The sequence below is a fragment of the Falco cherrug genome, chromosome W, assembly GCF_023634085.1.
Source record: "Falco cherrug isolate bFalChe1 chromosome W, bFalChe1.pri, whole genome shotgun sequence".
NCBI lineage: Eukaryota > Metazoa > Chordata > Aves > Falconiformes > Falconidae > Falco > Falco cherrug.
The window spans coordinates 16,469,613-16,486,950 of record NC_073719.1 but is presented as its reverse complement, the minus strand read 5'-3'; the positions used below and the strand labels follow the sequence as shown (position 1 = coordinate 16,486,950).

General features: G+C 45.2%; 1 protein-coding gene across 2 annotated transcripts; it reads left to right on the top strand.

Annotated features, from left to right (window-relative positions):
- Nucleotides 1–54: 54 nt before the first annotated feature.
- LOC129734588 (putative ankyrin repeat domain-containing protein 20A5) lies at nt 55–12,983 on the top strand. 2 transcript variants are annotated; one of them, XM_055698220.1, is made up of 8 exons: nt 55–574; nt 4,580–4,694; nt 4,929–5,102; nt 5,210–5,316; nt 5,834–5,971; nt 6,749–6,888; nt 10,302–10,352; nt 12,637–12,983. In XM_055698220.1, exons 1-8 carry the CDS (start codon nt 369–371, stop codon nt 12,672–12,674), a joined length of 969 nt encoding a protein of 322 aa, XP_055554195.1. In that variant the 5' UTR covers nt 55–368; the 3' UTR covers nt 12,675–12,983. The 2 variants fall into 2 exon arrangements, with proteins under 2 accessions (XP_055554195.1, XP_055554194.1); XM_055698219.1 differs by lacking the exon at nt 12,637–12,983 and having other exon boundaries at nt 10,302–10,644.
- The last annotated feature ends 4,355 nt before the right edge of the window (nt 12,984–17,338 follow it).

Here is a 17,338-nt window from a genome sequence, read left to right as displayed (position 1 = left end):
ACGCGCCGGAGCAGACCCCGCCCCCGCCAGCAGAGCCCGCCGGCCGGTTAACCGCCGCGCTCGCCGCTGAGGGAGGCGCTGTCCGCCGCTGCCGCGCTGAGGAGCAGCCTGTGCGCTCGGCTTCCCGCCCTCTGGTGGTTCGCTCCGTAGACAGCCGTACCGGGCCGCTGCCCGGGGCCCCGATCCCCCGTCCCTGCCCCGGGGGCCCCGACCCCCCGATCCCCCGTCCCTGCCCCGGGGGCCCCCCCCGATCCCCCCATCCCCCTGCCCCGGGGGCCCCCCCGATCCCCCGTCCCTGCCCCGGCCCACCGGCTGCCTCCCGCCGTCCCTTCCCTGAGGCGGGACCGTGCCCGCGCCCCTGCCGCGGGATGAAGAGGTTTTTCGGGTTCGGGAGGAAGAAGAAGGGGCAGCCGGCAGCGTCCGGCAGCGCCGCCAAGCCCTTCCCCACCGGTGCCTACGAGCTCCGGCTGCAGGAGCTGGGCAAGCTGCACCGTGCGGCCGCCCGTGGCGACCTGGGTCAGGTGCGGCAGAGACTGAAGAAATGCGGCATCGACGAGCGGGACACGGCGGAGCGGTAAGCGGCGGGGGGCAGCAGCGCCGGGCGGTGCTGGGGCGGGGTGCGGGGGGGTTGCGGGCAGCGCCGGGACCCGCAGGTGCAGCTGCAGCCGCCGGCAGCTCAAGGGCGCTGGGAGCGAACGGCAGCATCGCCGCGGGGAGCCTCAGCCTGGGCGGGGAGCCAGGCCTGTGCTGCCAGGAGCCCTTGGAGTCGGCCGAGCATCCCCCGTCTTGCCCCGGCCCCCTCCGTGCCCTCGTTCCCGGGGGTGCTGCCTTGCCTGGGGGCGCAGGAGCGGCAGGGGGCCGGCAGCAGCCTGGCCGGGGGGGTTGCAGAAGGAGCCTCAGGGCCATTCTCCAGGCTCGCTTGGAAGGCAGAGTGCATGCACCTCCGAGGCCTCGGCGTGCGGGGTTAGTAGTTGAGCTGAGCAAGCTGCACTGCCTCAGCTGGAGTAAAAGAGGGTAAGCACTGCGTTTAGGAAAGGTTAAATGTGCTGTGTATTGGTGCTGTGTGGACGGTTGCCTGATGTGCCTTTTGTGACTGTGATGTTGCAGCCAAAGCAACATCAGTCTGATCTTAGGTGGCAGTTACTTTGCTGTTTGCTCTGTGGCCTTGGTACAGCTAATTAGTGCCTTGGATTGGAAAATCTGGGCAGTGCCATGCAGAGGGAGCTGCTGCTTCTGGCAGGTGGTGTGATGTGTGCTTTTGAGTCAAGCACAGCAAGTACTTGGCAGTTATATTTTAGGGAGAAGCCCTGGGCTGCAGCATAGCTCCTCATGATCCACCGTAAGCATAAGGGAATCAGCTGAAGTTTTTGGGTCTTGGATGTTTTGAGCTGTTAATGCCTTTTCTGAAAAGACTCTGAGTCAAAACATCCATGACATTCAGAGGAGATGCTGGTTTAATCGGAGTACTTCAGCATCCTGGGCTGTCTTTTTCTGAAGACTGGACTTTTGCCAGCCAGCTAGCTTATTGCCCTGAAAACACCTGAAACTGTCTAGATTTGTAGGAAGGCGATGAAGAGTGCAGCCAGTCAGCACGTGGGCTGTGTGCCTGAGTGTTGCCAGCCAGTATTTGTTTATGCAGCTGCAGGTGGGGGATGCCATTTAAGGTGGCTTGAGTGCACTTCTGTGCATAATTCAGCTGCCAGAGTCAAGGTGCCCGATGGCATTTATGGAAATAGTTCGGAAAGTTTCTCTCTTTTTCTTCTTACTGCTTCCTGATTCAGTCAGCAGTCAGTCACCAGCTCTTAGCAGACCCTGGTACGAAATTTCGCTAGTTTTTGCGTTTCAAGTTCATCTTGTCTAGAAAGCTTCTTTTCCTCTGAAGGGTTTCCTTCTGTGTGCCAGGCAATGATCAGTGTTATAACAGGACAAATAAAGTCACAAACTGTAAAAAACCAAGCCGGGGGCAGGGGGGGAGAGGGAGGGAAGAAAGAAAAGGCAGCATACTATGATGAGCACGGTGGTGGTTTTGCCGTGATAATGCCCAGTGCTGAAAAGCGAGGCTGAGAGCAATTTGGTGGCCAGAGCCTGCCTACTTGCTGCAGCCACTGCCCTCTGTACCAGCCATGAGGGTTGCAAGGCCACCTGTGCCCTCTTAGTGCTTGTGGGTGTGATGTGTGTTGTGAGTGACCACCAGATGCAGGTGCGTTTCAGGGCTTCGTGTTGGAAGACTTGGTATCATTGGAAATAGAGGTGAAGAATAGGAAATAATGCAAAGTAACGGCAACAATGTGTGCATTGGTTGTATGAATATCTCAGGTTTGCTGCTCAGGATTTCCAAAAGCAAAATCCTGCACCAGGAACATGGCAAGGATCACACCAACAGGTTCCTTCCATAAAGTGGGTCCTGTAGCCCATAAGACCTCCCGAAAGTACGCTTGATACAGCATCAGTTAGGAGCAGGCAGCTTTCAGAGGTGGTCTAGCAAAACCTTCAGCCTCACTGACAGAGACGGGCACAACTCTGTAGTTGGAAGCACTGTGGGCACAATGCCAGCTAGTCATGGATCCTGGGTCAGAGCTCATCGCTAAGGGAGATTGACCCTGTCAGCTGCCTGTCAGACTGAACTCCAGCGCTCTCATTGCTTGGCTTGTAGCTGCTGGGTTGTCGGCTCAAGGGCCATTCAAAGTGTGTACTGCCAGCCTGCTGTTTCCCAGTGGGGTTGTTTCGTGGCTGCTCAGGCATCAGCAGTTCTCTTCTACTCTGTAGGTGATCAGCGTAGCAGCAGCAGGAGCAGGAACAGAATCTGGGCAGTGTCCCCAGGGCTGGGTGGCAGAAGAACTTCGGTGTTACTGGAGGCCTCTTGCAGGGACAGGCAACCCTGAGCACTGGTGTTCTCTGCCAGCCTGTTCCCTGAAGTGGATCTTCTGTGGAGCACAGCAGGCCTCGCTCCAAGCAGAGCCGTCTCCTGTTGACGGACTGAGAGGCTTGGTTGAGGAGGACAGCAACAAGTCCAAGTTTTCTGAAGGCTTTTCTGTTTGCAGAACTGATAGTGACTACTTGACGTCTGTCATGCTTCCTAGTGGTTGGTAGTAGCAGCTTTCAGATGATTGTGGACTCCTTCATAACCAGTTCTGGTTAGCTTTCAGATAATCTCAGTCAGTCGTTTCTTCAGAGATGAAGAATCCCGCATGTTTCCATGGGAATTTCTCAAAAAGTGGTGGTAGTTGCTCTTGAGCTACTCCTCTGTCAGTGCTCCAGTCTGTTCCCTGTCTGTAGCAAGACATTCCAAATTCTTTGAAGTTTTCTGTATTTCTCTCATCCTCATCTTTGTTGCAGTGGAGGAGGATGTCAGCTGCCCTGTAGCAAGTATCTGTGTTACAGATTACTGTGTTTCTGCATCACCTGCCACTGCATTTGTGTACCTCTCCCTTTCCATTCCCCCTTAGCCAGGGAGCTGTTGTGCTCCTGTCTCAGCAAGGTACCCAAACAATTGCAAGGCTAGTTGAGCTTTCCTAAATACAGAGAAGGACCTGCCTGCAGCGATGTGGTTCAGAACCAGTGCTGGTGTTCCCCTCAGTTCTTGAGGAACTGTGGGATTGTTACTGCATCTCCTTCAAGGGAGGAAGGTCCCAGCTGTTTTCTAGCTTGTTTTCTGCTCTGTTGGGACAGGTGTCCTGCAGAGCAGCAGGTGCTTTGCTTTTGCACAGAGTGAAGCTTGTGCTGATTTGTGCCTCTGATTTAGGGGGAAACACATGCAAGGACTTTCTGGGCAATTTCTTTCAGTATAAGTAGGCTGGTTAATTGACATCAGACCTAAGATGTTCTGTGGTTTGAAGGAGGGGTTTTTTGTTTGTTTTTTTTTCCTCTGGCAAGGCTTTAACTTGAAGAAAAGAGTTTCATTTTCTTATGCTGGTCATGTATTATGGAAACACAGTATTCCCTCCCTGGAGAGGACTTCCTCTGTAGTAGGCTTATTATGACTATCGTAGTTACACGTATCTGAAGGGTCGGGTATTACTTTCCTGTACTCAGGCTTACAGCGTTCTGCTGTCTGGTTTGCTGCATGTAATGGGGGGCACCTTGGTGCAAGTGAGTACTTGGTTTTGTTGCAGTAGTAAGCAAGCTAGAGAAAAAGCAGAAATCCTCGAAGTGCAGGGAAATGCTAATACTCTTTATATAAAGCCCATCTACATCTCTGAGACACTTCTGGCACGTGAATAATCCTAGAACTTAGAGGGTTGCTTGCCATAGTTCTCAGATTCCCAAGCTTTGGTCTTTTTTGCTGTGCCACAGGTGTAGTCCTGCTGGAGGCAGTGACCACCACCTGGGCACAGGAATCTGTGCAGATTAAGTTCTAGAGTGAAGGAAATGGCACCTTACTAAGCAGATGCTGCGGAGGGGTTTTGCTGGCCAGTCTCGGGTGTTTGGTGCGCAACTGCTGTTACTGGTAACAGAATGAGAAATCTTTTCTTAAGCTTGCTTTGTGCAAAGTGAAACTTGTGGTCATAACAATTTACCACAGCCTGAAATTATTTCTCTAGTTGTCTGTTTGTGCTAATTTAATATGTTTAACTTTTAGGACACCTCTGCATCTCGCTTCTGCGAATGGCCATGTGAATGTTGTTACATATCTCGTAGAAAACAAGTGTAAACTAAATCTTACTGACAGTGACAACAGATCACCACTGATGAAGGTATGTGGAATATGTTATGCTCTTTCAAGTGGGGCTTGTCAACTGTGCATTAAATGAGAGGTGGCTGGAAGGATTCTTTACACAGCTCTGTGTAGAAGCATGCATGTTGTAATCAGCGTGGAATAGGCATATGTTAGCTCAGCTTTGAAGGTGCTCTTATTTTCCAGCATTGGGAAGCTGGGGCAATTGTAACAGAGTGCTGGCAGTTCTTCCTTTTTTGCGTGTTGTTCCCAGGCTGTACAGTGCCAGCAAGAAGAATGTGTAGCTATTCTGCTAGAGCACGGTGCCAACCCCCATCTGGCGGATGCTGACGGCAACACTGCCCTTCACCTTGCTGTCCGATCTCCTAATACAACCGTAGCGGGGCTGTTACTTGAGCATAATGCCAATATTGATGCTCGGAATAAGGTAAATTTTTGTATTTGTTGAAGAAGTTCTTTCAAAAAGTTGTACTAGTATTTCTCTTGTAGGGTTTTTTTTCTTTTATTTTTAAATGTATTTATCTGTCCTTTCAGGAGGGAAACACTCCGCTTATTCTTGCTATCTCTGAACGTCATGAAGATATAGCAGAGTTTCTTCTGCAGAGAGGAGCTGATGTGCATGCTCGAGATCACTGTGAAAGGTGAGTGGTTTGTCAAAACTCTGCATGGGTCTCTTTAGTATTCTTTAGGTTGGATTAATCAGAGGCATGAGAGTGAGCTCTGAAAAAACCCGGGGAGCCACACAGCAGCTATTTCTGTGTGACTTGTGAAAGCACATCTGCGCTTGGCTGTTGTCATACCTCAGTGGGTGCTTTCCTCGTTGAGGGTTACAAGAAGGCATTGTCTGTGGTGGCCCTTCTGGCAGGAAACATGCTGTTAGCTCAGCAGCACTGCCTCAATTTGAAAAAACATCTCCTGCATAGTGGCGTAGTTTGTACGTGAGTGTTGTCTATGTGGAAGCTTTGTCTGAAGATCGAACGTTTGCTTGTTTTGACTCCCTCTTGCATTTTATGGTTGCTCTTAATATTTAATGAAAACTGCTTTTTCTTTTGCTCATTCAGTAATGAGGAAAGTAGTTTTTGAGAGCAAACAGGAATAAAAATAATTACAGTGTCTGTGTCAAATGATCTACTTCATAACATATTTTTGGTGTTTCAGAACCCCACTTATGACTGCAGCATCTGGTGGACAGCTTAATTTAATAAAAGTTCTTCTTCGATATGGTGCTGATCTTTTCCATAAAGACAGTAACGGATGGACAGCTGAGGATTATGCTGTTACTCATGGATATTCTAGGTAAATTTTTGACTTTATTGTTAGAATAGGTTGTCAGTTGTCAGTGTGGCTTTTGAATGTTTTTGGTAATAGCAGCAAGGTTTAATGGTGTGTTGAAAGCTTCAGGACAGACAGTGCTCGGCGACGTCTTCTGATACGTATTGTTCCCTGTGTCTACTATTAATCTGGATGTTGAAGAAAATTTCCGCCCCGAATTGTCTGTTAGATGTCAAGTTTTGATGCTAAACTTGCACCTGCCCAATACAAACTCTAAAACATGTCTGCATCCTACAGTTACCCAGAGGTAGAATGTGGCAAACTGAAATGCATGTCAGTCCTCTCCTCAGACCAGCACCATTGTCCTTACTGACTTCCACTGCAATGAGCAGGAACTACCAGCCTTTTCTTTCAGAGATCTAACATATCCCTTTTGTTAAAATCTTAAGCAGTTTCACCCCTCTTATGGATAGCTTTGTACCTGTGCGTATCCCTTCTCTAAGGTGGTTATGTGTGCTTAACAGCTAGGCTGAAAATATTGTGCCGAGCTGGAGCTAATAGCTTCATAGGTGTGGATATGCACCTCTAGAGTGAACGTGACTGTAGTGAATATTGAAGTAGGTAGTAGCCGTGCAGTAAGTTCTGTGTGTATTACTCTCAGTGAATGCATACAAGTATATGAATTCCTACGGCTATGAATACGTGTAGGGTGGATAAGTGGCTGTTAACTGTTCTATTAAACTGTATAAGCAAGTATGTGGTTGTTTTTACCAAATACGTTTCTTCTCTTTCCCTATATAGTCTTTGTACACAACTGGTGGCATACGCATTCTGGGGAGACGGAGACGAAGGTGGTGCACAAGGCGACACAGTACCTGGCATTCCTCACCGGGCCAGAGCTGCTGGCTTGACGTTGGGTGCACCTGCTGTGGACAGAGGAGGTAGGATCTTTAATCACGCAGGAGCTCACGAGGAAAATCACTGTGGCCTTTTCTTTAGGGGGTTTGTGTTGTCAGCGCTCGCTGTGTTCGCCGTTGACTTTAGGGGAGGCATCAGGTGGGGTAGCGCAAGAAGCTTTGTGAATATGCTGACTTGTTGCTGGTTGGAGGTGCTTCTTGTCAGGGGTGAGGACAGCTGCGGTTTGTGTGCTACAGGCCCACGTACGGGGTTGTTGCGTTCTGCCTGCCAGATTGCCCATCTGTCTAGGTTTTCATACCGAGAGAGAAGGGGGACAGGGAAGGAACTAGGTGAGTGGTTTTGGGTTTGGGGTGTGTACTTGTACCTGTAGATGGCCATTCAGATTGTGAAAACAAATTGCAAAAGGTTCATCCTGAGTACTTGTTCATCTTCCTGTGGTTGGGAAGCAACAGATGAGTTAGCAGGACTGTACATGTCTTGTTGATTTCCACTGAGTTTGTGCAGTGGTGTTTTAATATTAATAGTTTCACCTGCACTAAGCTGCTTTTAGTGAGTTGTCTTATTTCTCAGCATCAGTTACGGTTGTTTCTGTGTAGGTGCTGTAGAGACATACTTAGGAAAAATCGTCTTGGAAAAGTCACTTGGTTAGAAACAATAATGCAACTTCTGTGTGTACTGTATCTTCATGGACATAGTTTGATTCCAGTAAAAATAAATAACACTTCTACTTCCAGTGATTTTATGAAATAAACGTTAAAAAGTCCATATTAACTTGTGATCCAGAAAAAAAATTGAGTTGCCTTGTTATCAAAAAATTAGCTCCTTCAGTGAGTTCATTTTAAATTAAAAAAACCAAACAAACAACTCCTTAATTTTTAAGATCCAGTCTATGCTTATGAGCTCATATAGCCCTAGAGGAATCTTAGAAAACTAATCTTTTAATATAGATCGAACTTCTTGTACTTTACATCTCAGGCCCTACAGTGGGAAGTTCTATCCTTTCTGTTTTTTTTAAGGGTGTTACATGAGAACTTTGTGGCAAATGGGCAGCAGACAGCGTTCAAACACAGTTTATTACTCCTTTTTTAAATATGTCGTGAAATATGAGCAAAACATGGGCTATTTTTCCGAGTTCACTTTTCCCAGATAGGGGAATTTAATTTAGAGCCAAACTTTGTTCCTTTGACTTAGGACTAGTTATTTTGATCTAGTCAGCGATGTGTAAAGTTTCTTGATAGACTGAAGGAAGATGCGGAGGTTTTTATATTTTATTTTATTTTTGGAAAGGGCTTGGTACAGGTAGTTTAATCAACAAAATGTTGCTTTTACCCAAACAGCACTCTGTGGCTGCCTCCTGTGCACATAGATAATTGCTGTGGTACCGCATTGTGATGACTGACAGGCCCGGGTTATTTTAAAATATGTGGCTTGAAGAATAATACTGTTGTGTGATTCCAAAATTGATATGCCCTCAGGGAAATAGGGGTTCTTGAACCAAGTGATTTGCTCGGTTCCTTGAAGACAGTAATACTACTAGCATAAGTCCACAATGTTATGGGAAATCCTCACTTGAAGAGGCATAGTAAGTGTGAAGAGCATATTTATGTGGGTTAAGGACTTGGGAAGAGAAAGTGTGCTGTGTTCTCAAACTGTTCATAGTAGGGCTTGTTTTTCTTGAGTAGTACGAATCTTTTTCTCCTTGTGCTCAGTCTCCTGGAAAATGACCCCGGCCTGTTGAGTGAGAGGGATTAGTAGCATGCAGGGAACACTTGGTGGCATTGATTCTGCGGTCTCTTGCTTGCACCCACAAAGCACAGGTCCTGCATCCTGAGTCCCTTTGACAGGCTGCAGTAAAAGCTTTGAAGCCCCTGTTAGAGGAGAAGCTAGACTGATCTTGAGACAACGGAGGAATACCCACTTTGAATTCTTTGTTTTAATCTTGCTCTTCATTCCTATTTTTCTGGGATCTTCAATGTAGTCCTTCCTCCTTTTGCTACTTTTGCACTTGTTGAACATTGTTCAAAATACTCGCCTCTAGTGAGCAAGTCGGTATATTTAAGAAGTTGGCTCATGCTTATTTGAGTGTATACTTTTTGTCAGAACACGAACCTTTTTGTTGATTACAGACAGACTTGCAAAAACCTCCAAATGAATGGCTTCCACCTCTAGCATATCGAATGACAGACTTTTCAGATTTGAAGTTGAAATTTCTTTGGCAAAAAGTAATTATGCATTTTTTCTAAAAGCGAGGGTTCAGATTTCTAGTATGTCTTCAGTGGCAGCTTTTTTTAGCTGCTGCACTGCGTATTGGTGTATTGTTCCTACAGAAACCATTGGTTTTTCGTCATAGAGCTCTTGGAAAAGAAACGAGTGCTTCAGTGTGCTTTATATCTGCTGTATCACCTTTTAAGAAAATTGAGAAATGGAGAAGGAATGAGAAACAATCTTGAGGTCCTTTTTTTCACTCTTACGTGTGTGTTTTTGATAGGAGTCCTCTTGCCACGTCCATTCCATGTATTTGTGGTAACATCAATATAAGCAGGACTCCCTGTTGCTCTGAGGCAAATGTTACGGCCTTGTCACACAGACGTTTGGTGTTGGGTAGCTGCAATAACAGAACCACACCATTCTTACTAAGTAGGATGGGTAGAGCAGGCAGATGGTGATTTGTATTCTAAAGCTTCTGTTCCACAGCACATAGACACGCGTACACACACAAGCACACATGCATGACACTCACAGCAGTCAGTGCACCCGTTCTGGTCCAGTTGTGGCCTGCCCTATAGCCCTGGGGGAACAGGGTATTCACTCTGACTGCTTGTCATGCCTGCGTTCTGGCTGGTGGCGTAGCTTCTCTCTGTGAACAGTTCAGCATGGTCAAATCAATATATGCAGGGCTTTTACCTCAAACTGAGGTAGGAGGGGGCTGTGTCTGCATCAGGCACCATCTGACACAACTGGCTAGCATATCTCCAAAGTTTGTTGGCACCTACAGATTTTTGGGATGCTTAGACGGAGGGATTTTAAGTGTGCTGTATGTATAAAACGCTCTACAAATACGAAGGAATTGCATTGGTAGTCAGTGCTGGGCAAGGACTAGTCAAGCTGAGAGAAATGCAAAGTTGGCAGGACAGTAAACTGCCAAGAATCTGTTTCGGTGTTTCAAAATATTGGAATATAGGTATTCTACAATGGAGCAAGTAAATGAAGTTACACTGTTTGACACTGTCCCTTAAGAGTAGAGTTCTGTAGGTTGTGATAGGTTTGGCTTCTGCTTCTTGTAACTGTAGAGTAGGCTGATGGTCACAGTACATTCTCCCATTGCTACAGCTTTGTTAATGTACTGGTTAGGTTTTCTGAATTTCCGGGAATTCACATTTATTCTGGTGTCCTTGTTTGGTCTGTCCTTGACATGGCTTTCCCTAAATGGATATAGGAATGCCACAATCTCCTAGCCAGACATCAAGAACAGGAAAACCAAAGAAAGGTATTCTATACAGTAGCATTTCAACTGTGAAACATGTTGCGTGATGTACAAATACTAACACACCTGTGATGTTTATTATCTTGGAGGTCTCTATTCTGATGGTTTTGGTTTTATAAATTAGGTTTGAGAGCAGGCTTGGGGTGCTTTTTGTTGGCATGTTTTGCACAGGTCCTTTATTACTGAATTGAGTGATTGCTTTGTGTCATTAGTGATAGTAAATAATATTATTTAAAAAAAAAGCTCTTCTGTTACTCCAAAATGAAAATGGACTTCAATTAAAGTAGAAACAAGTGATCCCTAGATACTACTTTTCTAGATCCCACTTCTATGGTAGGGCATCAAGATCTGTCTGAAAACTATCTCATAAACTTTCTCTCTTGCTTTTTAAAGGAGAATGGGAACTGGTTTTGATCATTGCTTGAAGTTACTATGCATGGAAAGCAAAAGTTCAGATAACTTACTCAACATGATATGCCCTTTGTTTTCTTTTCCTTTTAATGATTTTGTCTAAGACCTCGGTTTGGCTCTCATCATACAACTTTATAGAAGGCTACCAATCTCCTATTTATAAGCAACTTCGTTTTGTGATGATAGTTAACGAGAACTAATTATCGAGGACTTGAGGAGTGCTGAAATAGATACGATGTGGAGGCTCTATTTGTTTTTGTCCTTTCTGTCCTGGGAATTGAAGAGGCCTTTTATTTCATCTTAGTTGTTGATAATTGAGAGGTTTTCGCACTCTTCAGGCTGGATTCCTAGAGTTCAGGTTTCTTTAGTGCATCAGTGGTGTGCTAGAGTGCGCTATGGTTGAGTTTGCAACATGTGCATCTGGGCCACGCTGCCGTTCAGAGGGATCTTGACAAGCTGGGTAAATGGGCTGTCAGGCCTGTCTTAACAGAATTCAGCAAGGGCAGATGCCAAGTCCTGCACATGGAAAGGAACAACCATTTGCTACAGCACGTGCTGGAGCTGCCTGGCTGGAGAGCTGCTTTGCTGGGAATAGCCAGAGGGTCTTGGCAGAAAGTGAGCTGAGAATGAGCCAGCAGGGTGCCCTGCCGGCTGAGAGGGTTAACGGTGTCCTGGGCGGTATGAAGAGCAGCGTAGCCAGGAGACTGAGGGAGGGGATTGTACGCTGCTACCTGGCAGTCCCTGGCTTGTGTCCAGCTCCCTGGGTATAATTTTGAGCCCCCAGTGCAAGAGAGAGTGGTCTTTCATCCGTGAGCGAGTTCGGTGGAGGGCCATCAAACTTTGCCAGGAGCAGGACTACTTGCCTTTTGGGGAGAGACTGGGGGAACTGGGCTTGTTCAGTGTAGAGAGGAGATGACTTTGAAGGGGACCCAGCAGCAGCTTGCAGCACGTGTAAGGAGAAGCCGGAGACAGGTGCCTCCCAGTGGTGCGTGACAGGAAGCAAAGGTACAAGAGGCATAAATGGAAACAAGAGAATTTCTAATGGAATGTGGGCAGCTTCACCATGGTGAGAACAGTAAAACAGAGAGGTTGTGCAGTCTCCCTCCTTGAATGGTTCAAGATCAGACTGGAAAATTCCTGTGAGCCTAGTCTGACCTCAGAGCTGAGTCCGCTTTGAGGAGGCGGTTGGCTGAGAGACTTGCCGAGGTCCCTTGTGACCTGATTTATCCTGTGGTCCTGTGTGCCAGTTGCTTTCTTAATTGATGAAAGCTTGGAGCGTAGTATAGATTGCCCTGGTTATGCCTGTCTTGCCTGTTGACTATCCTTTTTGGTGCAGCATAGAGACCTGCTGGGGATTTTTCTACCTGAGGATAGGCATTAGATCTTGGTTATGCTTTTTGATGTTTTTTACCTTTTCAGGATAACCTGTAAGTGGGTAGAGCACCAGCTAGTAGAGTATATAAACCAGTAAAATCTCTGTCAACAGGGTGTGCTTGTGTGTGCAGTATGAGTACTTCAGCAGTTCATTTATTTACTGTCTTGCTAAAGCACCAGTATTTTGTTAACTGTTTATTAACGTAGCCTATTCATGCTATGCTGGGCTTTTTTTAGTTTAGAGGTAGTTCTTAAACTTTTAGGTATAAAAGTTCAAAGGAGATATAACTCTAGTCTTTTTTGTTTTGTCAATTCAGTGTGACTTGAAAAAGCAGTTGTTTGGAAATGCATTCATTCATTCATGCTGTCTTACGTAAAGTTGACTCCCCAAAGTTTCATTCTGCTATGACATGTAGAGTTGTCCAGGTTAAATGTTTGTATGTGCTGGTTGGTTTTTAGCATGCCAAATCTAATTTCAACATGTCAATTAATGTTTGAACAGCAACAGACGACTTGTCGCAAGGAGACTCAGTCGGGTAAGACTTTAAACATACCCAGCACATACCTGAGGAATGATTGGAGAGACGCAGTACTCATTTTGCTTTACTTTTTAAGAAGCTTGGAGAAAGAGGGGAGCGATGTCAGTTGGCGTGCTTCTGAGGAAGAGCTCGATTTTTCTCCCAAGGTATGGTGTATTTACAGTAAATGTCCTGTAAAAATAAGTGATCTGAAGGCAAGTTTTCTGGGGGATTGAAAGAAACTACAGTTCTAGCCAATATTGTTTTCTCCTTAGAAGCAGTCTCTGACCTGCCAGCCTTTTTTCTGCTGTGAGTTTTTCCTAAAAGACCTGTAGCTGTGGCAGAGCATGCAGCAGATCTGTGGTTTGAGGCAAAAGAGCCATAGGCGACGAGATAAACCCCCACAGTTTTGTTTGTTCTTGGTCATTTGAGTCAGATTTTAAGTTTATAAGTTACTAATATAACCTGCTCTGTTCTTCCTCAAACACTGTTAATGTTTCCTGTAGATTTCGTGATAGAATCCTAACTGATAAAGGGCACTTTTTAATGAAGATGTACTGAAATTCTTCATCACCTAGTTCTCCTCTCCTCCTCCTCAGGTTACTCAAGAGTGCTCAGCGGATGAGTTACTCAAACGGGTCATCTTTTTTTCTTCTATTGAGATGGCATTCTGTGCTTGCATGTAATCTCACACTGCATGTTTTCCCTCTTTTTTTTTTTTTTTTTTTTTGAATATGCTTAGGCAGTATTCTTTTTGTCAGCTACAAGCTCTCAGGCCTATTTTTTTTTTTGCTAGTGTTCTGAAGAATTATTAACTTCTGCAGTGATGTCTGGAGCATCAGTTCTGTTGCTCTGGGATTCTGCAGCGATGAGGAACCGGTGTTCTAATTCAACCTACTCTGCAATACTGGAGATGCAAGCATGTTTAGTTTTAACATGATTTCATTTTCTTGCACTGATTTAAATATAAATTATGCATTTTTTTGGGCATGTTTTTGAAATTTCAGGATATTGTGGTGAGTGTACTTGCAGGGACTAATTAACGCAGCAAGTCTAGGGTTCTTAACAGTTACTTCCCTTGTGCACACTTGCAAGTAAGCATCCAGAAGCTGCGATCTTAAATATAACTGAATTTTACTGAAGTACTACAAATATTAAACCCAGATTTTTTAGAACTGCTATGCATGTAACCATAGTTTTGGGCACAATTTTCAGAAGGGTGCCTGCACGGTATTTTGGGGGGTGAAATACTCACTGAATTGCATACGTGAGGAGTGTTTTTGTACTTAGAAGTACAGGATGGAGCCAGCACCTGACCATTATCAAAAGGACAGCCTGATGACATTTAGTGTTCAAGATTTGATGTGAACAAAAGATTTGTTGTTGTCGTTAGTGGTTTTTTTAAAAAAAATAATTGTTTTTTGGCTTCTTTATTTACAGAAGCTGCAGAAGCCAAACTTGACATTCTTAATGAATGTTTCCCAGCAGTTCAGGAAAAACAGTAAGCTATTTGGAAAAGATTGCATAGTATGCTAATATATAAAAGTAGATTTGCTAAGTCGTTTTTTAAACTTTTCTTTTCCTATGGTAAATGAGAAAAGTAGCATTTTGAAAACACAGCACTTAGTCACTTCAGAAAACATAAGTCATGTTGTTAAAATGAAGCTATTAATCCCCTCCTAAGCCTTTGTCCCTGGCCAAGTCCTTCCTCCATCCTGCCCATCCTTGACTTGGTTCCTTTTCCAGACACTCCCAGATTACTCCATTAATCTGGTAACATGCCTGTTGCCATTTCCATAACTCCTTTTGTTGTTTTGACATAACTGCCATGTCTCCAAAGACGGTGAATAATGAAGTATCTTGCAAGTCGGTACCAAAGCAAACTGTCTTTCAAAATCGAAATAATTTGCAAGATAAACAAGAAAGTTGGAACAAGAAAAGCATGATTCGGGTGAAGTTTCACAGAAATGATGACTCTGAGATGACAAACTGGAAAAAAGAGACACCTCAGCTTCTCTCAGATAGTTGTGGTCTTAAGGAGAAAAAGTCAAGCTTCAGTAATGGCTTTGAAAGTGATAATAGTTCTTTGTCAGCAGGAAAAAAACCAATGCTTGAAAGTCAAAGACCAAACTCTGTCTTTCTTGAACATGTGGATGATGAAGATACAGAAGAAGAGCAATGTGAAGTAGATAATAAAGTGTGTGAAGCGCCGAAACAAGGAAGTGAACACTTGTGCTTGAATAGGCATGAAGAAAACGTAAGAGCAGCATTTCACTCGAGCACCAAAGTAAGTTATATAAGGATGATTCAATCACAAAGGTATTTTCTAAGGGTAATAAAGGTAAGAACCAAAAGGTAAACTGGATTTCTGTTAATACTTCACGTATATCCATCTTTTGATCTTCCTTTTTTTATATTAGAAAATGCCTTTACTCCTAGCCAAAGCAGTTTCTTAGGTATAAGAACAGTGTTGGGCAGTATTTTCAATATTTTTTTAATTGGTTGCAGTGGTTTTGCAGGAAAACAAATAGGCAGTATAATTTTTCTGAAATAAATTCAGTTTTTCTCAGCTGTATGTACAGTTTTTTATCTGTCAAGATTTATTGCCATTTAGTAAAATACCTGGTGTGATGGCTGAAAGTGAGGAACCAACAAGTTTGAGTCAGATTGAGAGCAGGAAGTCAGTGATTTTCCTGGAGCAAAGTAGAGGAAAAGGAGCGTGTTCCAAAACAATGTAACTGAAATGAAAGCTAGAGTTAGGCTGACAGGAAGAATTGCTTCTCAGGAGCTTTGCAGAGCCAGGGCTAATGACTTAGGGCTAATGTCATTGCTGTCTCCTCAGAGATTCCCATGGAAAAACTGAAGGTGTTGTAAAACAAAGCTCGACAAAGTTTCCCTGTTGTCTTACACAGGAAAAGCATTTTTAAAGTTGTCGATGGGTGGCTAAGAAGGTGCTTGTTTCTGCTATTTCCAGCTGTTTGGTCAATCTCTTCTAGGAAAAATCACCTGAACGGGAAGAAGAGGAGAAGGAGCAGGAAAAGGAAAACACTGGTGAAGAGCTACGAACTGCAGTTGTTGAGGGTGTGAAAAATTCTATTTGTAATGATAGCCATCAAGTCCACAGTGCTTCCAAAGACGACACTGGTGAGAGAAGTGAGTTAGTAAATACTGATCCCAGTTCTTCCTCTATAAATATTAATGCACAGTAAATGAACTGAAATGGTGCTTGACTTCTGAAACGGTAAGTTTTTCCCTTGCCTGTGAACCCTAGTGGGCATTGGCAAGGAGGAAAGTAGCTTTTGTTCCTTTTCGTTCGTTCCTGAAGAACAAATTGTGGCCTTGGATTCCAAACGATGCTAAATGGAGCAGGTGTCATTCTTGGTTTTGTTGCTGTGTTCTCCCTGAAGCAATCAGAACAAAACGCACGGTTGAAAAAGAGGAGGATTAGAGAGTCTTGGTGTGACAGTAGTATTCCCCTTTCTGGCCCGTGCTGTCAGACTGAAAAGTTGTGATTGCTCTTGGCTGAAGCCTGGGAAAGATTTGAGTCAATCTGAGAGAAAGCTGTTCTGTTCCAGTGCCTCACCTTGTCCAGTTTTAAAACGTAGAAAGTCTCTCCAGTGCCACGCTTGTGTGTGCTCGAAAGCATTGCCCCGTCAGTCAGGGCTGAGCACTCCGGTACTCACCTCGGGTCTTGGAGCAGGAGGAGAAGGCACACTTTGCATTGTCTGTCTCCAGAGAGTAGAGTGGTGTGGTAGATGTTACCAGAGCGTGTGTAGCTGCTGATCAAATGCTACAGAGCGGGCCTGGCAGAACCTGCTGTATTCCAGGTGTTGTGCCTATACGTGCTCTTCTGTCGGTGCATTTTACCATAAGCCTGCATTTGGCACAGTGTAAGTAGTCCTAGCTGAGGCTGGAACCAGCAGTTCCCCTCTGCTAGGACGGGTGCCCTCACTGGTCTCTAGCTCCTTTCCCGTTTTTGTGTGCGTGTCTCCACGAGAGCGAATCCTGAATCAGTTTTACCTAACGGACTAGCTTAAAACAGAGAAATGAAGATAGTTTAATCTGGCCAGGAACCTACTGAGACTGAGCCTTGCGTGTGCCTAGTAGAGAAGAGATTGGGATGTTGGCCCCTGAGATAGAGACAAGTTGTGTGTTTGGGGTGAGATTTTGGGCTGTGAGCCTCTCCTCTTTTTAAATGGCAATGCTTAGGTGTCTACCTACTGGGAAGGTGCAGGGTAAAAACTGCTAGTCAAGGAAGATCTTTTCTGGTAGCGCTACAAAAGGAGCATTGTTTCTTGCTGATCTTAGCGTGAAGATGTGTCGGGTGGTGTTTCTATGGTACTTCTTGTACAGTGGATAGTGGTAGTCAGTGGAAAATTCTGGAGCTGTAGACTGGAGAGCAGGTGACCTAGAACACTATGCCACAGGGCTGCAGTGTGGGGGAGCCTCTTCCTGAGCGTGACACAAACCCGTGTTCACTGCTGCTTGTAGCTGTGTCAGCTGTTGTGCATAGCCATCTCCTGCTGGAGAGGAGGCAAGAGGTGGCGATCCAAAGGAAATACCGTGGTATGTTGTGTGCTGGGTGTGAAGAAACCCTCGAATTCAACACTCGCTCCTTAGTTTGTCCTCAGCAACAGAACCGCTGTGCACCTTTTGGGCGCAGGGGTGATGGGGAAAAGCAGAGTG